The following is a 23673-nucleotide window of genomic DNA, read 5'->3' as shown; positions in this document are numbered from 1 at the left end:
TAGTTCCGTTGGTGTCGCACACTGTTGTGTGTGGGAGTGGGAACCCCTTGAGACTCTCCTCATCATTGTCATCGCTGTCACTGCTATATCGCTCCTCCATCCTAGGTAGGTGCCGGCAGTTTCACCGCAGCACACGATGATCTTGGGTTTGTACCAAGTAGATAGGGGAGCGCTTTCAGCTATGATCGTCGCATTCCGTGACCAACCCGCAGCATTGTGAAGCCGCACCTTTTTGCCTCTGTATAGTACTGCCGAAGGCTTTCCAGCCCTGGCTTGGTGGTGTTTCCTCACTTTGGTCCCGGACACCCTTCCAAAGCCGGGAAGGTGAGAACGAAGTCGCCTCCTCTGAAGAAGCTCACCCGGAGAGTGCCCATCTTCAAGAGGTGTAGAGATATGCTAGAAGACCAAGCCAGAAATCCTCCTGTGCCTCGAGGGTATTTTTCAGGGTCTGCAGTTCGAGTGTCGATAACGGGTGCTCAAGGCTTTATGATAGAAGCTGTACGTTTTGGCAAAGGTGGCAAATTCGTGGCTCGACATCTGGGTTCGTTATCTGTGCAGACTTCCACTGATACACCATACCTGGCAAACATGGCGCTAAGGGCTGCAATCGTGGTTTCCACAGTTGTGTCTTCCAGGTTGTCGACCTCGGGAAAATTAGAAAAGGCACCATAGCCAAACACATATGATTTTGCCGCATAAGAAAGATAACCACTCCAACCCTGTACCAAGCACATTTGGGAACTGGTCGCATTAGAAGTGGTTCCTGTGCTTGTCTGCATGCGTATTTTCTGCACGTTGCGCAGCTTTCGACCCGGGCAGTATCAAATATCAGCAAGTATCAGTGGGCAAGTATCAGGCATGTGGGACCATGCTTACAGCAACATAGTCTGTGCAAAAATGAAATGTATGTTTATTGAGGGCACAACTTATTAAGGTACGAGCTAGCACGCTGTACATACTGCGCATCACTGATACGCATCTGCGCTGATACAATCGCTACACGTGTCCAATACAATCGCTACACGTGTCCGATACAATTGCTACACATGTCCGATACAATTGGTACTTTGCCCTTCTTCAATCTGCACTTATCTGGGAATATTTCTACGTGTTACAGCAATAGCTGTTAAGCACTGATTTTTGGGTTTCACATTGTAGTAGTAGCAGTATTATGTTATAATCGTTGGCATGACTGGTGGGTGCATTACCATGGAAACCTCACAGAGGGTGCCTATCATGCAAGGAGGAAAATGACATCAGCAGCGAAATTGTTAACTGGTGGGTGGTTACGGCAGGAACCATCCGGAGGGTTATTACCGTGGTAGGCGGAGGGTATCGGGAGAGCAGAAAAATTCCCAACCAGAGGATGATAGCCATTTCAGGAGGTGGGTATGGCGAGAGAGTTACAAGGCGCAACCTGGTGCCACAGGAACTAGCTGAAGAGTAGTTACCCTAGAAGGAGTAGGAGGGCACGATGAGTGAAGAAGGATATATAGAGAATGTAGGAAGGCCTGCTACAGTAACCATCCGGAACATGGTTACCACGGAAAGAGGATGAGTGTAAGGCGAGAGCAGAGGAATGTAGCACGATCCACCTGCAGCAGCTGCTGCGAAACATGCTGCCCGAAGGAAGGATCATCGGCGGTGCTGTGCTTCTAGAGCAGCGGACTGGAGAGGAGACCTGGACGAAAAACGACTGTGTGAAAAACTAAAAAGAGTGCCCTATAGCCAGGCATATGTGAAGTCACTCTCATATTCTCTACCGCAGTATATCATAAAGTATAAATACCTTAATAGCTGTCAATGAATTTTAATCCTGTCAATACTTTTAGGGCCCCAAAAAATATGGAGGCTTTCCATGAAGGTTTGCTGGATTTCACCTGAGTTGGCTTCTGATTATGATTTTTACCAGGGCTGGGCACGACACTTCACAAAACTATACACGATACCGATACCCAGTACCCTGAAAAATTGCATTTCTAATAGTGATACAAGATACATAACCGAAATTGATTTCCGATATAGATAATTGATACTGTGTCTTCAGTACTTCGATACATCACTGTATTCACTAGTATTAATAATGCTGGCAATATGATTAGGTAAGTGGAGAACTTTCTTAAAGGGGCTGCGAAACACCGCTTGAACAGATGCCAATTGTGCTTCAGATGGATTCTTAATGTCACACGGATGCTGACTCAAAAAGATTTACTAGAATCGATGCATAGGAACGGGAGTTATTCAATGAAGAAATTTCGAAATACAAGCAAACAGTGCTGCCCTCTACTCGATTTTCACGAAGCTTCCCATTCCCATTTCACTCTCCCATTCATTCATGCCAAGGCTGGCAGCGCCGCTTGCATGGTTACAACAACCACGTGAACGCCCAGCTGACCCAGCGATGCTTCACCGTCACGTCGACGGTGCAGAAGTGAACACTGATCAGTGATGTTCCCTTACTTATGGATCCGAACTCGAGCGCAAGATACTGCATAGGTGTGACAGCCTGCGCAAAATATCAGACACATTTAGCATAGTGCGTACCACTAGTGCTTACCGCCAACCATCGCTCATCGCTCCTAGCGCGCTGGTTGGTCACGGCGAGCAACCAGCGCGCGCTGTTGATGGGAACGTGGCGCCATCTGGTGCCGCCGGCCAGTGATCCTCCACAAGCTGACGATGCGCACTGCCTGCTAAATGTGAAACGAACGCATCCTTCCTTCGAACCGAAACGAACGCTTTTAAAGTGCAATGGCTTAATTGGATCGATTCTGCAAAGCCGCCCTCGGATACATAGAGAGTAGCGATAAGTATTGAGTGCTAGGCCGTAGGATGTTTACAGAGAGGCGCAAAGTTCTTCGATGCAAAAAGTAGCCAGAGCGTTTGGTGATGTATTTTTGTTTTGCTTTATTTACAGTGCTTTTATCTAGGGCAAACAAGTTGGTTTTATTAATGTAATATAAAACACAAAAAATTGACAAAACGTATCTCTAGTTATTAACACATTTTGCACTATATTTACTCTTTATCCAATCATCAAGCTCCCACTAAGTGATGTAATATCCACTGCTAAAAACCGCCACTGTATGGTGACACTGTCAGCGCCAAGAATTTGTTTTTGCAAGCTAATTAAAATATTTAAAACTGCAGTATACGCTGTACGACCAGTGCTAATACCATCACTATAACACATTCTATGCAACCAACAGGCAAAAGAATGCACTGAAAATGTGTTTTGGGGCCCCTTTAAGGTCTATGATTTCTGGAATCTTTAGTCTATTCAACATAGCACACTGTTTTCTGAAAGTTTTACACCTTACAGTTTGTGGTGGTTTAACGAGATGTCGTAGTGAAGGACTCTGGAAGTTCTGACCACCTGGGGTTCTTTAATGTGCACAGACATAGCACAGTACATAGGCCTCTAAAATTTCACCTCCATCGAAATTCGACTGCCACAGGCGGAATCGAACTCTCATCTTTTGGGTCAGCAGCTGACCACCATAACTACTGAGCCACCGCGTTGGCTGATATGAAACTTTATTCCCACATCAATATCATATTGCATAACAGAGCATAATTATGATACAGTCGAGACCGCTTATAACGAACATGAGCGTCACGCGGCGTCCATTCGTTATATCCCGAAGTTCGTAGTAAGTGGACCACAGCTTTAAAAACAGTTGCTTGTCAAAACACAAATTTTTTTTCTTTGTGAAGAAGTCCGTGATGGACGTCTGTTTCGGCAGCGCAGATCCAATGAGTGAGGTTTCCAGTTTATTTAAAGCAGAAGCGTGCTATAGCCGAGGCCCTTGGCATAGACAAGTTGTCTGAGGCTCTCTATGTAGCTCACTGCTACAGGAACGCTTATGGGTGCTGGCTCTGAAGTTTCAACTTCATCTGACACTTCAGAAACGATGCCCTCGTCCATGCACAGTTCCGCGGTGTTGGCATCGTCATCGACAGAAATAAAATCATTCCAACCAAAGTCATGACCCCCCCATGTCGGAGTCGACGACGCGCTGCCACAAATTGCCGCCAGGTTGGTCATCTTCCGAAGCATCAGGCTCGGCATCAGACACTGCGTCGACGATGCCGGCCTTGCGGAAGCAGCTCCGCTCGCCAGTGGCCGTCACCTCCGTCCAGGCCGCTTTCATGATCTCTACCGATGAATACAATGGAAATGGGCACCGTGTTCCCATCCGCCATCCTGAATTACAACCAGGGCCCGAGATTTGAACGAAGCCAACGAAATGTCCGCACCGCAACAAAGGTGACAAAAGCGCCTGATAGGGTAGACGTGCAACGTACGCAGGTGGCAATCAAGCCAGCCAAGCTAAAGATGCAGAAGCACAGCGCCAGCGGAGAGACCAGTGAGGGGCGTCCATGAGCGCCAGTGCGGCCACCTCTTGGCTCCCACGGAAGGCCTCCTTCGGTTGATCGCAGAGGCCACGTGCGGATTTGCGAGAGTGAGGAAAGGGAAGCGGAGTTGCGAGGAGGGGGCCGGGAGGGCGATGTTGGAAGTCGCATCGGCGGGGAAGGGTAGCTTGCTCAAGAGCAGCGCGAAACGGGGCGGGCAGTTGGCCTGCGATGAGGCTTGGGAAACATGCCGCGTGCCGGGTGCGCAAGGCGGTCAGAGGCAGGTTATCTCGCATCGAGGCGCCGGGTTTGTGCCGTCCGTTCGCTATAACCGATCAGCACTGCTTAATGACATTCGTTATGCATGTGATTTTGTGCCATTGAAACAATCTATATTTTGACAATCACGCAGGTCTCATTCGTTTTAAGCGAAAATTTGTCTTAAGTGGGGCCGTTATATATGGGCTCGACTGTTATGCAAAACATTGACCACGTAGTGCTAGTGCATCTAATTTACATCTGGCATAACTATGGAAATCGACTATCATTGTTTTTGTTTCTTACTGCAGTATTTACTGAGTTGCCTCTGCCTTTGCCCTGTGCTAAAAGGTGCGGAGAACCAAAGTTATTTCCCCAGCACTCTGTTCAACAGACTTCTGAAGCTGAACACCCTTGGTTGAAATGTGGAAGGAAAGGGACAAAAATAAATGGATTGAAAGTTTCTATTAGGCACAATAGGTCTTGCTAATCTTGTTATTTAGGTGCTATTTTTACATAACAGTTTTAAGTAACAGCATTTTCTCGCACCGCCGGTTCGAGAAAGCCCCATGATGCGGCCATGCAGCAAAAATGAAAAGATCCTCTCTGCAGAAACAGACAAGCTCGTTGCCATGTTGTTCTTTATGAAGGTGCTTTCTATCAAAGAATGAGAGTGACGCAAATAGCCAGGTCGACTTGATGGTTGTGGCTAAGAAACTCAAGTTTCGCTCGTGCCTCTTGAGAACTATGGCTTGTTGTAGCACCTTCTTCTTCAAAAGAAAGGAATGCTCCAGCTGATCCATTTGACGCTGCCAGCGCCGATGACCCCACTGACCCATCTGTGCACTTTTATTGTGCTGACAAAGTTAACAACAAATCTTCTGTAAACTCCTGACCATGGTGGCACAAGTTGTCTGTTTTTGTTGGCAACAACTGCAACCTGAAATAAGAATGAAGGGCTGCTGTTTCTGCCACAACACAGAGCATGTCTCCTAGTCCCTCTGTCACTGAGTGTGCAGAGGCGTATGGTATATCTCATCTGCCTGCCATACAACAAATGTAGGACGAAATAAGACTGGCTTGGTTGACGGCATTGGCATTCTGTCTCTCTAATTGCACTTCATTCCTTTTCTCAGTATGCTACCACCTGAGTGAGCACCGCTGGCCCAGTGTCCAACTTCGTGATTTCAAAATCTGCGGCACATTTTATTTTTGAGTATCTAGTATGGCTAAAATACATGATACACTGAAAATTTATTTTTGATGCTAATACTGCAATGCTTTCGCTTTTTTCAAGCAATACCTAATAACGGTACACGAAATGTATCGAAAAATAGTGTAGAAGATAAATGTACCTTCTGTACGGTCCATGCCTGATTTTTACAGCGCTAGCTGTTATAGCAAGTTTCCTGGCTGAAACATATTAGTTGCCGTGTTTATCCATCGTCCATGAATCCTAGCTTGACTGGAAGGCAGGTGTGGGGTGCCCCTCTGCGGAGGCATGATAACGTGTCCAGTCTCTGTGGACAGCTCATGCCTAGCACCTTGCGCGAATACTCCCACAAGGGAATGCAATCTTTACAAATTCACGCATGGCAGATGCAGCAGTTGTAAAAGCACAAAAAGAACAGCTAGTGCTCATCGTATTGCAACGGGTATAATCGCTAATAGCCTTGGGTCCTGATGCAAAGACTGCATGTAATGAAGAACTGCGTGCAATGAGAAAATGCTTGCTTTTGTAAAATCAGTATATTGGGGCAAAGAAGAAGGCAGAACGCCGACCAAAATAAAAATGAAAAATGAGCTTTTAAATGACATTTCGGCTCTTTTTGAGACGTTTGGAGCCGAAATGTCATTTAAAAGTTCATTTTTTATTTTGGTCTATGTTCTGCCTTCTTCTTCATGTACACCTCCGACCAGACGCATTTACGTCCAACCCTCGGCTTCAATATATTGGGGCTTAAAATAATTCCGATGATCACCTTTTGAAAAATAAGAGCATATCTTTGTTTCGAGAAAATAAATATATGTGTTTGTTCTTTGTGACTGTCAGGTTTGTTCGGCAGCAAAATACAGATTTATTGCTGTCAAAAGCGCATTGCATAATAGAATTATTGGTTTTCATGCCAGTCATTAGAAGCTACTGATGCCAGCATTAAATAGGATTTGAGAGGTCACCTTTTTAGTAGTGAATGATCGTGTATCCTTGGCTTATCGCTACGCCTGTAAAAGCTACCTTTACTTCTCCACAAACTGCTCTTCAAGAAAGCCTGCAGCGGCGACACCTGTACATTATATTTCTGTATGACAGCATTAGATGGCATAACGACACGAAAATCCAGCGTCACCCAAAAAGTTACGTTATAAAACTCACGGTTGGTCGAAATGGTGTCACATCATCAAAGGTGGGAAAATACGAAATGTTAGCCAGTACAGAACTAGAACTGCCCCAAAGGAATAGCAAGTAATTGGAATAGATTTAGAATGTAATTGGAATAGAGTTTGATTAGAATTGGAATGCTTTTGCATTACTCCCATGCAAGTTCCGTAAGTGCCCTTCTTAATTTTGTTCTTTTCTAGCCTAAGAGCATTCTGTTTTTAGCGAAAATGGCCTCTTGCTCACGAGAACTAGGTAATACGTATTTTCGTACTGTCAAACTTCAATTCATCCTCAGTATCGTTCTGTCTGTAATGTACTGGGGCCACCATATGATCCAAAGTGTGCCTGAAATGCAAGGCACACTGAGGCCAGGAGTGGTGCCAGGTGTTATATTGTGAAAATACGCTGCAGGGCGAGGGCCAGAACCTGGACCGAGAAGCCTGCCTGCGGTTGTACCAGCGGATGCGCTACCTGTTCCTGAATGGCCGCCCCCCCAACTATGAGCTTGCCCAGGCCAAGGCCCTGAACAAGGAGATTGCCCAATATGCGCAGCCAGGGCAGCGGACCATCGCGCCCAACCTGGGCGCCTACGAGCGCCAGGAGTGGCAGGCCGTGAAAAATGGTGCGTGCGTCCACGCGCTGAGCAGCTTGCCCGCTGGACGGCTTGATACTATGGTGGGGCTATTAAAAAATACTGAGAAAATTGTGTCCTGGCCTGTGCCACTAATTGTTACGAACTTAATCTAATTAGCAGTCCAAAAATAACAGGTACAGAATTACTTTGCATTGTAGAAAATAAAATAAGATAAACAGTGATACTATAGTGCTGCGGCCATTGGAAGGGCTGTTAAAAAGAAGAATTACTACATGAGAAAGGTAAACACAATAGACTCTCGTTAATTCAACTTCAACAAACTAGCGATTTTTTTTCAGTTATCAGTAAGTTTGAATTATCATAAGTGCACCTCAGTATGATGCACGACTGATTGTAATTCACGGTATCAATATCTACTTATACAAATAGTATTTTGAATGTTTGTCTATGCAAATGTAGCTAAATGCTTTAGCACAACATAAAATATGAGTAGAAAGCAGTGATAAGTTGGTTTACTGAAGTGTGATCAAAAGTAAGTTGTCAATAATGGTTTGGTTTCACATTAGAGAAAAAATAAAAACTTCATGGGACAAAAAAAAAGGTCCGAATCATCAGAAGGTGGAAAAGTTGATTGGCTAGAAAAAAAAAATTCCTGAAACTGTTTCGCACTTTAAGTGAAAAAGTGCGCAGCAGTGCAATGGTGGTTTTTTGCCAATACTGTCATTTTGTAGTGCATGCCCACTGTTGAAAATATCAAAGCACAACTGCTCCAAAACAGTTTGGCTTTCCGCAGTCTTCTTCACAGGAGCGATGCAGTAGGAATGGAGCTTCCTCACATGTATCGGTGTCCATGTAAAGAGGCTTCACCACACAACGAGCAGCTCATAACAAGCGTGAATTATCGACGCACAGGACCACGCGGACGGATGCGAGGGAAATGCACATTTGTGCTGGAACAGCGAGGTGCCTTCCAGAAGAAAGAAGAAAAAAAGACTTGGAGGACGCTTAAGCTTCGTTTTTAATAGCAGAACACGACAGTGTTATCGGGCCGCCGCCGCTTATCAGCAGCCGCCTTTGGGGAGTGGGATGCCGGTTCTGCGCATTGCTGGAGCGATGTGACGGAGCCGCGGCAGGCGGGCAGACGGCTTTTCTGCCTCACGAGCTCAAAAATGGAAACTGTGTAGCTAAGGGGCACCACCGACCTACTCAACCCCCCTTCGCGTCAGAGCCAACCGGTTGGAGGGGCCGGATTTTCAGTTCACACAGCGCCTCAAACCTGACTCATCCTACCTCAGTCGCTGCCATTTCGCACACCGAGAGCACCGTCAGCAACACTAAGTTTGAATGGGTTCGATCCCGGCCGCTGCAGTCGACTTTCGATGGAGGCAGAATTCTAGAGGCCCATGTATTGTGTGATGTCAGTGCATGTTAAAGAACCCCAGGTGGTCGAAAGTTCCGGAGCTCTCCACTGCGGCATCCCTCATAGCCCGAGTCGCTTTGGGACGTTAAACCCCAATAAACCATAAACCTTAAAAAAGTTTGAATTAACCGAATTGAAGAGAAATCGCGGTATGAATTAAGTGCCTTTAAAATGCATTGATTATAGCCAGCCAAACAAAATTCTAAAATTTGTTTGGATTAACCGAGTTTGAATTATCACGAGTCTACTAGTAATTACTTGCGTGTTTTCTTGCTGGGCAAGCATTGCTAATAAAGAGAAAGAGCTGTAATAATAAGGTTTATGAGAGGCCTGGACTATGGACTTTTTATTCCTGCTGGGCCGATGAGGACGAATTTTATAGGGATGGAGGCAGAGCGATGGCAGATAATCTTGATTGTTGATTCCATCTGTTGCCATATTGGGGGATGATTGGGGTTCAAAAAGAAATTGGCAGTGGTTTAGCTGTGGTTAAACCTAGAGTGACGTTATATCTACAGCTGGCCGGGTGGAACTTGTTTATAATTTAAGTCAGTGTTTCACTGGTCCGTTTCGCTGGGTGTTCCTTCATCTTCGTCCCACTTGACACGGCGCACGCTCACCGCTGGTGCAGCTCGGTTTCGCCGGCGCGCTGTGCCGCCACCAGCAGCAGCTGCTCCGCACCACACGGCTGGTGACATCACCAACCATGTGACAAACCACGTGATCAGCCATGGCACTGTGCTGCCAGCAGCTGCTCCGCACCATGTGACCAACCACGTGACAGCATGGCAGCACAACCACAGGGTGGCGGTGCAGCCACAGGGTGGCGGAACCGCCACGCTGAAGGCTCGAAATGCTACCGTTATGTAGCTATCGCTACAAAAAGTCTTGAGATACTGAGTGACCCCCCCCCTTTGTGTAAGGGTGAGTGATATGAAAATCTGGGGGCCCTTTTTAACCACATCTTAAAAAAGCAAATGGGATAAAATTTTAAAGTTGGTCCACCCCTGATAATGGATTAGGGTGGATTAATGGGTGGATGAAAGTGATAAGCAGGGATTAATGAGTGATTTGTGGGTTAGTGGGGATTTATGGGTGCAATAATGGGAATGAATGAGATTAGCAAGCAGTCTCGGTTGCAGAGTGTTATCGTAATCCCACTGTATGAGTTTCTGGCAACTTATTTCATTTTGATTGTATTTGGTCCTATGCCATATAGGTCATGGCTGATGACGTTGGCCATGAGGGTTGATGTCACATTGGTCTTGGCAGGAGCAGTTCCATGGTGCCACTTACTTGAATGAATCGCCTAATGCCCATGCTGCCACATGGCAAACTGGCGTCAACGTTGCCAATTTATGGAGCATGGCTTGCTTGACGTGCATGACAAGCTCTGTCGTTGCTAATCCTGTTTCGGAAAAGACACGGTGTGGTGGTTATTCGAGGAATCGGTATCGACCGGATTGAATGCAATGGCACTAGAGCGGCAAGCGGAGGTGATCTGACCACAAGGCCTGTGCCTCCAAGGTCAACGTCGTGCGTGTCGGTTCGCCCGGACTTCAACCCCCTCCACCATTCACCTTTACAAGCCCAGGAGAGTGGCCAACATGGGTAGCGACATACGAAGACTACGCCTTCGCCACTGGCCTGAATACAGCCACCGACGAGGTGCAGGTGCGCACGCTTCTGTATTGTATGGGGCCTCAAGCACGCAGTGTCTTGTCATCTTTGGGAGCTTCAACTCCGGAAACCCTCTCATTTTCGGTTGTCAAGGATAAGCTTGCCTTGCATTTCGTGCACCCCTTCAACGAGATTTACGAAAGCCGTCAGTTCCATCGCCAAACACAGCAGCAGGGTGAGTCAGTCGATGACCTCTTCATGGCGCTTCGCAATCTCGTAAAACGTTGCAGATACAAAAGCCCTGAAGTGGAAGACCGCCTTGTTTGGGACAAGTTTGTCATGGGATTGCGGGATGAAAAGCTATCTGACCAGTTGTGCTGCTGCACAAAACTCATGGCAGAAGAAGCACTGTGTCAAGCACGTCTGCGTGAGGACGCTGAAAAAAAGCCTCTCTCCCGTGCAAGCTCACGTGACAGCACAGCTTTCGATAGTCTGAACGTCGACGTGGTGCGACGCAATAACGGCATGCGCATCGTCACGCAGTGGCAAGCCAGTGCTGCTGAATGGGTCAGCTTGCAGTTATTGCGGCCGTAGTATCCACCCGCGAAACGAATGCCTTGCACGCAAGGCTACGTGCCATTTCTGCAGAAAGCAGGGTCATTTTGTAGAAGTTTGCTAGGCAAAGCAACGAAAAGAGCTGCTCGGTTCTATGAAACTTGATGCGCTCAGTACGCATTGGGCAAGGTACACCGACCTACGCGTGAATGGCCACCTTGCAAAGTTCAAAATAGACTCGTGAGCAGAGGTAACGGTAGTTTCGCTTTCTTTCCCGGGATTGCCTCATGTGCTGAATGAAGCAGAAGCCGAGGTATCTGGTCACGGAATCATCGGTTGTGCGTGCTGGGAACTTTCCCTGCTACCCTGGAGTGGCGCAACAGAGTGACTGTGTCCAGACATTGTATGTCATCAAGAATCAGACTACCCACCTTCTTGGACTACCGGCAATCGAAGACTCAGGCATCGTTCAGTTTGTGAACTGAGTCGAGAGCGTTCGTTCAACCCAGCTCAATATCTTTCGTTGGCTGGGGGAAGCACAAGAGAAATACCACATCCACCTCTGTCCTGATGCTTGTTCTTTTTCACTGGGCGTCCAAAGCCGAATACCCCTTCCTCTGCTCGAGAGCATGAAGAAAGAACTGGACAACATGAAAACCCAAGGGGCCATCCGGAAAGTGGATACGCCAACTGCATGGTGTTCGGCCCTTGTCATTGTGCCGAAGCCATCTGGGGGGTACAGGCTCTGTGTCGACCTAACGAAGCTTAACAAGGTCATCCAGCGGGAGTGCTACGTCTTGCCAACAGTGGAAGACATCTTAGGCCAACTTAATGGGGCACAAGTCCTTTCCAAGCTCGACGCAAGGTCCAGCTTCCACCAAATCAAATTAAGTTGTGAGAGTGAAGAACTGACAACGTTTATCACTCCCTTTGGCCGCTACTTTTACAGGCGTCTTCCATTTGGCCTCGTGACGGCGCCTGAATACTTCCAGCACTTCATGTCAAGACTGTTAGAAGGCACTTCCGGAGTTGACAATATGATCGACGATATACTAGTCTTCGGTAGGGACCAGCGTGAGCACGACTGATGCCTAGCTAAAGTTTTGGCTCACCTAAATCAAGCTGGGGTAACTCTCAATGAAAAGAAGTGTCTGTTCCGAGTGTCTTCTGTCAAGTTCCTTGGAGTCGTTGTGGATGCGCAAGGAATTTCGCCAGACCCAGATAAGGTAAAGGCTATCAAGGATCTCCCGGCACCAGTTAATGTCAGTGGAGTTCGCCGGTTGCTTGGAATGCCGTTTCATTCCAAACCTGTCTGATATCACGACACCCATTCGTTCTCTCTTGAACAAGAACACCACTTGGATTTGGGGAAGCTTTCACTCGCATCAAGTCGTCGCTCAGCTCGGAAACGTGTATGGCAAAGTACCACCCGCATTACCAGACTGTAGTATCAGCTGATGCACACTCTCACGGTCTGGGGGCCATCTTGGTCCAAGATCAGCCTTCGGGACTCCAATGTGTTGTGGCCTACGCTTCTAGATCCCTCACTCCTACAGAGGGATGCTACAGTCAGACGGAAAAAGAATCTCTGGCAGTCACATGCGCCGTGGCTAGGTTTGACCAGTATCTTCGCGGTCTAAGCTCTGAGGTTGAGATGGATCATCTTCCTCTCGTATCCCTCCTTGCGAGCAAGGATCTTGAAATCTTGCCACTTCGAGTACAGCGAATGCGGATAAAGCTGATGCGCTATCAGTACACTGTCAAGTATGTACCAGGGAAACTCATAGCTATGGCCGACACTCTATCACGAGCACCCTGTGGCTCGCCAACCTCGAAAGCCGTTAACAGCCTGGAAATCTTCATCGGTGAGGTCTTGAAGGATCTACCTCCTTGAGTGCAAAGTTGGCTAGATGATGTTCGCCGACAGCAAGCTCAAGATGGGGAGTGCTCCTCAGTCGTGACTTACTCTGAGAGAGGCTGGCCTTCCAAGAACAGAGTACCAACCCACATAGCACCATACTGGAAGGAGAGAGACAGACTGAGTGTGTACGAGGGTCTGCTTCTGTTGGATCGCTGTATCGTCATTCCGTCGTTTCGACATTCTTGCACTGCTGCACGAAGGGCATCAAAAGATACGCCGCTGTCAAGAACGCGCCCGAGAGTGCGTTTGGTGGCCAAATTGCAACCTGCATGTTGAACACCTTGTGGCCCAGTGTCCGAAATCTGTCGAGACTCGAGTCGTACGTTCAGAGCCACTGATGTCAACTCCCACACGGGAGAGGCCATGGCAACACCTCGGTATCGACCTGTTCTAGTTTAAAGGATGTGACTATGTTCTGATTGTCGATTACTACTCTAATTCCCTGAAGTGATCACACTGTGGACTATAACTGCTACGGCGTTTATTGCTGCTGTGAAGAGTTGCTTTGCTCACTTCGGGATTCCCGACGTCGTGCGGACAGACAACGGACCTCAGTTCGTATCCAATGATATTGCCGAGTTTGCCCAATCTTATGGATTCCGTCTTGAGACAAGCAGCCCTCGATACCCCCAGAGTAACGGAGAGGCTGAGCGTATGGTGCGGACAGTGAAGGACCTGCTTGAGAAAAGCTCCGATCCGTACCTGGCCCTTCTAACTTTCCGAGACACCTGGTGTTTTGGGCGCATCTCCAGCACAATTAATCACTTGTCTCTCCACTCGGTGGAAGTTGAACAACATCTAGCAGGATATGCCCAAAATGTGTGCTCTTGCTTGTGGTGATGCTGTGATTTTCTTGCTTATTTCAGGCAACTGGCCTACAGTTGTTTAATTGCTCAGTGCATGGATATTGCCTTTTGCAGTGAAATCTGGTTTACTGGGTTAAGCCAAATTACTAGATTTATTGGAGCCGACGGTTTTGTGCTGTAGTAGTTATGTTGCCATAACAAAAAAAAATTTGTTAATTCAAACAACATGTACATGTGTGTGGCACTTGGTCTGGTCTGAGAACCTTTGTCAAAAAGCCGTACAGTGTGGTTTGCTGTCTATGGCTGCCTGATGTAAGTCATAGTGTTGTGTTGAGACTTCGTAGCTTGAGATACGTAGTTCTCGTGTTGAAGTTGAGGTCGTACATGGGTGTCTGTCCAGTTTTCTTTGCACGCACCTTTCGAGGAAGGAACCTTGCGAACTGTGGTGGCTGTGAGGAAGAGGCGGCTGAGTGGCTCGGACAACAGGGTCATGACGAGTGAAGGCCACTGCAGATTCATCAGCTATCCTCAGTGTTGAGTGGTCAAATATACTCGAATAGGTTACAGAAAGAGCAGATGCTTCTCTGAAGCAGGTGCTCACACAATGCAGATCATAATTCTGTCATTTTATTGGGCCATCTTTGGATTGAATTATGCTTACATTTGAAAAAAAATAATCTGATCCTTTTTGAGCCTGCATAACTGAGATTTGACTAATATTGTTTAGTCACTTCAATGATGCTTGCAGATCCATGTTGCACTCTGGTGTATTTTGCTATGTTTGCCAAAAATGCTAGTGGTTGCTTGGAACTGGCATATTTGCTGCTTTGAAAGTCATTCCAGACTTGCGCACACTTGCGCTAGCATTGAAGTTTTATTGGAAGCGAGGAAAATAAGCCCCTGAGTAGGGTTCCAGCTCGCATGCCTTGCACCTCTTCTGCTGCCTGACATGATTCTGAGCATTTCCATGAACACGAATGGAAAGCCCCTTGCTAAGGCGCCATGCTGAGGGACAATGCTGCAGTGTACTGAGCACCCCGAATCGTTCTTGGGAACTGATAACATCTGTACGGGTGCTCATTTTCATTGCTTTATGCTGATCAGCAGCAGATGCTGCTGAAGCTGATGTCTGGTAGCTACAGAGGTAGCTTCAATGTTCCGCAAGCTGGAGGCAGTCGGCGCAGGTCTCCTGTGTGAGCAAGGCGAGAGCTGTGTCATATTCGCGGGTTGTGCCCACATATGGTGCAGCAGCCATCGAGTAGGTGTTGCACCGAGAGAATGTAAAGGGCAGTTCCGGTGCACATAGCCTTATGTTGTCATTTTGTCTCTGGCTCCCATGTAGAGGTGTGCAATCCTGAGGCAACATACAAATACCTCTCTTGAACACCTCTGCCTTGGTTGCCAAAAGGCGACTGGCAGTGTTGTCCAGCTAAGTAAATGAGCACATAAACAGATAAATATGTGAATAGATATGCATACAGGGATCGATAAACGGATGAGTGAAGCAGTGAATGCATTAATGAATCACTCAGGGAGTTAAGTGGCAGGTGTTTGGGATGTTCTTAATTGCAACTTGATTGGCTCATGAAAGGGGGCTAGAGCTGAGATTTAATACTCTCTTTTGGTTCTGGCATTCTTGCATAATCACGGCTGCTGGGCTCTCATTATGTGGCGAGCATCGTGCTGCCAATTGCACCAGCTCATCACCATCCGCTTATCGTACTGCACACTTTCGTCTGTACTGGCAGGCGTGTGTCAAAGATTCAGCGACTCTGGCACGTGAATGTTGTCACAGAAGCAGATTGTGTGCTAGTTTATCGATATATGTGCCATACATGGGTGCATCTGAATCGAAATTTACACCTCTCTCTCTTGCAGTTCTTCACGACATATACGGCCTGGAGAGACCACCGGGAGACCCTGAGGTTGAGGAAGTGGGCACCCTTCCTGCGTTCGAGGAATTCTTCGGCATGAGCGTGCTGGTCGTGCCCGCAGACTACCACGTGGGGAGTAGCCACCTGGCTCCCTTGCTTTCGCCAAATGAGGTGGATACTGCCGCTTTGCTCTAACATATATACCTCAGCCTGCTGCCTTGTGTGGGGTGGTGAGAACGTCAGTAACTGGTATTAATGGTGAGAGAGAGAGAGCAGAGGAGGAGCAGCAAGGAGGTTAGCCAAGGGTAGGCACCAGCCTTGCACTGCAGCAAATGGAAGCAGGGATAAAAAGATGGCGCACAGATACAGTTGGCTACTTGTGCAGAGCTTGAGGCTGTCTTCGTTTGACAACATGCACAGCAACACGGTTGCACGAATCGAGCTCAGCCGTAGGGCATTTCAATAACTCAGCAATTGTGGAAGTGAGGAGGGAGAAACAAATGGAGACAAACAGAACCGGCTTGGAATTGCATCGTGGCTATTTCCTTTGTGAAGGCTGTTCGTCTCTCCACACCGCATTTCCCCCAGCTTTCTGTTTCTTTATGCTCCGTGACAACTCTTCTTGACAGTGAAGGTAATGCTGCAGGGCCGGAGCATCTACAACTGTTTCAGCTGCGTGGTTGCTTTCTTTCGTTGCTGGTAAAACTCGTGCCATCTATGGAAGCATCTCTTAACCTCAGGATCCTAAGAAAATTTGCTGTGATCAAAAAAGTTGTTTCTGTTGTGACTCTGTAATGCTGAAACTGCAGTTATGTCAGAAATATGTCTGAAATCATCGGTATTTCCACTATGCACTCTATTTGAACTGCAAAGTATTAGCTGCAACCTAAAACTGTATTTCGCTGTGTAGGAAGAGAGGATGTGTTTCGGCCCTGGGTGCTTTAATCTGTTGCCAAGGATAGTTGTTGCGGATTGTAGGCCTGTGCAAATTCATAACAAGAGAGGTGCAGTATTATGGTGGCAAATGCTTTTTTGGAGAGTGCCCTAGTGAGGTATCATGGTTACATAAATGTAATGCTCTTGAAAATGACTGCTGTGGAGGCTGGTTTAGTGTTCCCGTGGACCAGGAGTGGGTCGATTGTCTAGATTGAGTGGGACGCAGATGATGCGAGCTTGTTCGTTAAGTTGCCATGTTTTTATTGACCTTAGTTGCCAACACAATATTAACATTCGGCTAAATGCCAATTAAAAACACTACACTACCCTCCTTGGGGAATGTTGACTGAATGTCAGTTCACTGCAGAAAGATCGTGAATGTCTCCTGGCAACTAACAGTCACAAAGTCATGTTGTGAAGTCTGACAGATGACGAGGAGGCTTTCTGTTTCCCTTTGGGTAGCACTCCATTAGAGAACTCTGGTGCAATACAGGTGGTGCAGTACCTGGCACTGAAGTAGGTGGTGAATATACGATATCACAGTCGAGTGGTGTGGCTGGTGCTTCTCAAAGGCCAGAGGCATCTTTGAAAAAGCTTGAATTGCACGTTATCACTCTATTTCCTCTCGATTCCTTGATTTGTGATCCATGAACGCTGACAATGGTATAATGGTCTGGATCATAGTACGGAGTGAACTTGTCGTATCTGTCCTGCTTACACAAGACTCTTTGACCAACACAGAAGCGATGTGGTTGAGCATGCCTTCGTGTGTCAGCGTGATGTTTGTTGTAAGTGTTTTTCTTGAGCACAGTTACTTTCAACTTCAAGTCTTCAGTTTCCAAAGGAGCTTCAGTGTAGCAAGGCAGAAGATGTCTCATCGGTCGGCCGGACAGCAGTTCATATGGTAATCTTCCTGTTGTGAGGTGTTTCGAAGACCTGTATGTTAAGAGGAAAGAGTCGAGTTCTACTTTCCAATCTGTGTTCTCAAGCTGAATGTGTGAACATGCTCATAAACCGTTCAACTTCACCATTAGCCAGAGGCCACAAAGGTGTGGACTCGATGCTGTCGAAATCCCAGCTCCTTTGAGAAGGCAGCAAACATTATTCCTTGGAATGGTGGTCCATTGTCGCTTTTCACCTGTGCTGGGATTCTGAACTGGCAGAACACTTGTCGCAGGGCAGGAAATACGTTGTTTGCACTTGTGGAGTGTATGACTTGCAGTACTGGATATCATGAAAAGTCATCTATTACCACCATGGCAGATTTTCCATCTGGGAAAGGACCACAAAAGTCAACCGACACTTCCTTCCTGGGACCATTGGGTGGTTCAGTGATGGCAAGTGGTTCTATCTTTGCTCGGGGAACAGCTGCTTGACATGGTAGGCAGCTTTTACTCAAAGTGCGCGCGAGCTTGTCCATATCTGGAAATCAGACCTTTTCCCTCAACAGTTGTTTTGTTTTGACGATCCCTTGATGGCCTTTGTGGGCCAGCAGCACTGCTTGTTTCTGCAGGCTATTGGGAAGAACTAGGCGTGTTCCTCGAAGAATGATGCTTTCAGGTGTTGTTGTTAGCTCTGCCTTTACAGGTGCAAATGGCTTCAGTTCGTTTGAGACCCAGCTGTTGAGTGTGGGGTGCTGGATAGCACTGGTAAGCAACTGTAGCTGTTGGCTTTAGTTTCTTCAGCGACTTAAGCCGAGAAGGAATTTGGGATGCTGTGGCGCTGGATAATGTTAACACACTCATTGGGCACCTTGTTGATGAGGGCACACATCTGCATCTCAGAAACCGAATGCCTGGAAAGATAATCGGAAGGGTTGCTGCTTCCAGCAGTGTGTTGCACATCGAACTTGTACTGTTGAATACATAAAGCGAGGCGCTCATTGCGGGCAGATGGTGATGATCGTGGATTTCCTTATATGTTCACTAAAGGCTTGTGATCAGTCAGCAAAAGGAAGTGAACTCCACAAAGATAAAGGCGGAAGTGTTCCATGGCCCATACAGCTGCGAGCATCTCACGTTCTATTTGGGAGTAACGGCTTTCAACTTGTGTAAGTGCTCTGCTTGCTAAAGCAGTCACTGCAGCGTGTTCCGTGACACGCTGTGTGAGGATTGAACCTAGTCCATGTGGACTTGCGTCTACTACCAGTTGTGTCGGTTTGGATGGGTCAAAGTAAGCAAGGTGGTTGGAGGCATTGGACATGGCTTGCTTCATGCTCTCAAGGGTGTTCTGACGTTGTTCTGTCCACTCCCATGAAACATTCTTCATTGTCAGTTCACGTAAGGGCTGTGTGAGGTTGGCTAGATTTCTTAGAAATTTTCCTGAGTAGTTGACCATTCCTAGCAGGCTGTTCAGTTCTTGAGGTGACTCCGGTGTTTTGGTTTGCAGAAAGGCTGCTACTTTCTTGGGATCAGGACGTGCACCATCAGTTAAAAAAATAAGTACAAAGAAGTTCAGTTCTCGTTGATGAAAGTGACACTTCTTTCATTGAGTGTCAATCCAGCTTCTTGGAGTCTATGCAGAACGGCTTCTAAAGAGGCGTCGTGCTGCTGTTTTGTTTGTCCAAAGACAAGAATGTCATCACTAAAATTTAGGACTTTGGGGATGCCATTCAGCACGTGGCGGATGGTGTTCTGAAAGATTTCAGCTGCACTGCTGATGCCAAAGTTTAGGCGTTTGTAGCGAAACAAGCCAACATGTGTTGAGAATGTTGTGAGCTGCCTTGAAGATGTGTCAAGTTCCAACTGATGATACCCATTCTTGAGATCAAGGTTGGAGAATACTGTTGATCCATTCAAGGCAACAATGGTGTCATCCACTGTTGGAGACAAATGTCGTTCACGTTGATTGGCAGTGTTCACAACACGCACGTCAATGCAGATTCGAATTTCATCAGGCTGATGTGGTTTAGGCACAATTAGGCACAAAGCCCACAGGGGACACCCAGGGTGTAGGTCCAATGGCTGGCTCAATGATGTCTTCTGACTTGAGGTGTTCACGTTCTTTTTCTGTGGCATCAGGTAAGGCAAATGGAATATGCCTATGTGGCTGTGCAACGGGTGGGACAGTGTCGTCCATGAAAAGGTGGATCTGTTGGTTTTTGAGTTTTCCAACTCCACTAAACAACTTGGGGAATGCTTCCACGATCGACTTGTCACCTGGTTGCTCGTGAACTTGGTACGTGGTCTTGACAAGACCCTGGTTGGATGCTGCTGTGAAGGTTAAGAGTGGTGCACAGTTTCCTGGAATGACCAAGATGTCTTCTTCATTGCACTTACCTTTGTACCTCATTGTGACAGAGACTTTGCCTAGAAGATCAAGGGGATATGTTGCTTTGTGTGGGAACACTCTGGTGGATGTTTCCTGGAGATTCACATTGAGGCGATAGCTCTTGAAGTCATTTTGAGCAACAGTTAACACTGTTGCACTTGTGTCAGTTACACTGTTGCACCTGTGTCAATTACGAAAGTGACCGGTACATTGTTGACAGTGCTAATAGCTTTTGGAGACGGGCTTGCGTGAAGGGAAGTCGTAGCAGCAAAAACATATTCGTCGCTGCTTGAACTGGTGTCACAGGTGGCTGCATGCTCTTTAGTACTTGAATTCTTCCTACTGCAGGCTGCCTACCAGTTTCTGTTTGGACCACTGTCATAGTCCACTGCTTGTACCATTCTCGTCGTTGAACGGCAGAATCATGCAAAGTGACCAATCTTGTTCCATGCCTTGCATGTCTTGCCCCATGCGGGCCAGCTTAATCGTCCGCCTTGTTGAGGTCACTTGCCGCCACAGTTGTGACAACTTGCTAATGAAACACGAGGCCGTTGCGGTGCGAAGGTCTGTCGTGGCATCTGCTGATCCTTTCTTTGGTGTTGACCATGGTGTTGTCCTTCCTTGTGCATTGCAAATACCGCCGCATTGCTTTCGACGTTCTTTTCGATTTCGGACACATCCCGTTCGACATCCTCGAACATTCTTCCTTGGTTAAGTAAGTCCGGTAAAGTGAGGGAATGGAGCATCGCATATTTATGGAGGTGAGACAATGTTGTGGCGAGGATGATTTGGTTCTGCACTTCAGCGTGGACATGTTCGTAGTTACAGTGGCGAGAAAGCTGACGGAGGCGCGCGTAGAAGGCGTCCAGTGACTCACCAGCGTTCTGCTGAGCTTGACAGAATTTGTAAATTGCAAATGTTGAGTTCACTCGTGGAGCAAAATAGGAGTTCAGTTTCGCTCGTGCGGCATCATATTCTGGCGCCGATGTGCTCTGCGTGGCCTGGGTCGTGCTTATTGCCGTTGCAGCTTGTTTAGCGCTGTCAGGGAGTGAGCAAAATATGTCGAAGACTTCTTCACAGACATACTGCAGGAGGAACACTTTCTTTCACGCATCTGTCGTGATATCACACGCTAAAAGAAAGTTCTCAATTCTTGCTATCCACTTCGTTGACTCGTGACCTATGTTTTTGGCGTCGGTCGCACGAGGGTCGAAACTTGGGAAGGGTGGGAGCACATGCGCCATGGCTGTGACTACTGGTTGCTGCTTGCTTCTGGGGGATGCTACGACGGAATGGCTGTCGATTTGATGTTCACACGAGGTTAAAGAACACTTCTGACACCATTTTAGTGTTCCTATAGACCAGGAGTGGGTCTGATTGTCTAGACTGAGCAAGACGCAGATGATGCGAGCTTGTTCGTTAAGCTGCCATGTTTTTATTGACCTTAGTTGCCATCTTAATATTGACATTCAGCTTAATGCCAATTACAAACACTACAGCTGCGATGATGAATCTATTCATCTGTACCATGTGACTAAAGAAAAGAAACCGTATGCCGCTGTATACCTAATAATGCAGATGATTCGAATTGTGCGCAGTTCAGATTGCAACCTGTCACCAATGGGTACATGCGCACCTTGTGTGGTGTGTTCCAGTTTTGTGCAGAAAGAAGCGTAAGGTTTCTTTGGGGTAGAGGGTTTTAGAGAATGATATTTTCTGTTTTACAAAGCGATACGGCTTATCATATCTGCGGCTGCGAAGATGACAAACTGACCTCGAAACTGCAGTAATTAAAGTGTTGTTAAAATTTAGCTGCTTAGCTTTCAGTTAAGCATGATTTTCGAAGTCACTAATGTTCGTCACAGCTTAGATTTTCCCTGAAAAAATTGTTTTTCCAAGCACCCTAACTTTAAACTTCAGAAAGTGGTTACCAAAACACTCAAGATATAAGAGGCTACTTCTGTGTATTTGGATGCAAACGTGCCTTGTTGCTTAAATGTTACCATGAGAATATTGTAAGTGATTTGAAATATGCTAGTCAAAACTAACAAGGTTTAGCAGCTCACTCTGATGCTGCGTATGTCGGCACGTTGCATCACAATGAAGTAAGCCTATCTTGTAGGTTATGTTGAAGTGAAAAGCTTGTTAATAGCAGGAAAGAAAAATGTGTGGTTGGTTCATAGGCAACATTGGCCTACCAAAAAAATAAATGCATATGTATTGATTAACTTTTGCGCAAGTTTTACTTCTCTGCTACAGTGAGTGGACTGTCACTTCTGTCGGCAGCAAGTAGGCACTGAGTGGTTTCCTGTTTCTTTGCGTGGCTTTGTTGTCTTGTTTGATTTTAACCTCTTTATCATTAAGTTTGTGAGCTTTATGTCAAAATGTAAATGTTTGGGGCCACCCTTGTTTTTTTGCAGACAACCATGGCTACGTTTGGACGTCTCGTGGATCGTTTTGCAGACGGAGAGCACGCAGACTCTTGGCTTTACCTATGTGACGGCTCTGCCTTTCCGGAACTCTGCGAGGCCCTTGACGCAGTAAACATTGACAGCATTCGCTGCACTTATTGCCACTCGAGAGCTCTTTCAGAGGATGAGCTCTGCTCCTTTGCCAGCCGAGAGTGGGCACCGGACTTGTACCAGCATGCCTGCCGTCGGTGTGAACAGCTACGAGACACTCGAAAAAAATACGATCTGTTGTGCGGTCGCTTTCTCTCATTCTTTCTTTGGCCACTGTTGGTGGATGAACAGAATGTTATCGACACTGTGGCACTTCCTCCATGCACTCATCCCAAACGTGCCAAGTCTTACTACACCCCGAAGAAAGTGAAGAAGCCATGGGTAAAGGCGGCATGGGCAAAGCGCAAGCGGCTAGCTGCAGAAGCAGCAGCTGCCATGTCTGGCAACGGGTCCCAAGAAGGAGGGCAGGAGGAGCGCGATGGCGACACGGCCATTGCTGAAAGCAGTGCAGATGGAGCCGTGCCAAGCGCATCCTGGGGCGAGAGCTCTTTGACCAATGGCATGACTTGAGTATCTACCTCTGAGATGCTGTCCTGCTTAGAGGCTTTCGAATTGAGTCAGGTCATTTGGTCCGCAAGCAGGATTTATCCGCAGTGTTCTCCATCATAGATGGAAAGAAAATTATAGGATAATATTATAGTATAATATTATTGTTTGCGCATAAAGCATTAGCACCCATAGCTTTACTCTTTATACTACCATGGAATATTTATTTTTACCAGCCATTGCCATAGGTCTTTTGGCGTAATAGTTTTGTATGTTCTGTGCAAGTATGGGAAAATAAAAAATGTTGTTTCAAGACTGGTGTTGGAAACTGCTGTCATAAGGGCACACATCCCCTATATAGATACCAGTGATGATGTGGCATCACTACACAGGGGATTTTCATTTTTATTACCTTAAAGACCATCGTTTCAGCGTATTACATAAGTGATGCAGGGCACAAATACAAAACAAGTAAAGATAATTCTTAAGCAAGTTATACAAAGTAAAGATTTTCTTTGTGCAACTACATGTGCACTCCAGACAAGAAACATAGATGGGCAGGTGATAGCAGCAAGTTCTCAGGGAACGCCATTCCAGTTGCTGGCCGTCTGGTGGAAGAATGACGTAGAGAATGTAGTTGTGTGGGCTTGAGGTTGTGATACCTACTGCTCATG

At 46.8% G+C, this 23673-nt stretch overlaps 1 protein-coding gene and 1 pseudogene across 2 annotated transcripts in view; one reads left to right on the top strand and one right to left on the bottom strand.

Annotated features, from left to right (window-relative positions):
* The window catches only part of LOC144110751 (uncharacterized), an 85197-nt gene extending 61883 nt beyond the window's left edge, over positions 1-23314 (top strand). For both annotated transcript variants that reach the window (XM_077643825.1, XM_077643824.1), the window contains 3 exons: positions 7406-7616; positions 15790-15956; positions 22412-23314. In XM_077643825.1, the coding sequence (XP_077499951.1) occupies positions 7406-7616; positions 15790-15956; positions 22412-23023 (990 nt within the window). In that variant the 3' untranslated portion in view covers positions 23024-23314. The remainder of the gene's footprint in view (positions 1-7405; positions 7617-15789; positions 15957-22411) is intronic.
* LOC144110827 (uncharacterized) lies at positions 20495-21361 on the bottom strand (annotated as a pseudogene).
* Positions 23315-23673: the final 359 nt, after the last annotated feature.

The sequence above is a fragment of the Amblyomma americanum genome, chromosome 11 (genome assembly GCF_052857255.1).
Source record: "Amblyomma americanum isolate KBUSLIRL-KWMA chromosome 11, ASM5285725v1, whole genome shotgun sequence".
NCBI lineage: Eukaryota > Metazoa > Arthropoda > Arachnida > Ixodida > Ixodidae > Amblyomma > Amblyomma americanum.
Note: the sequence above shows the minus strand (reverse complement) of the source record. Positions and strands in the feature narration are given on the sequence as shown.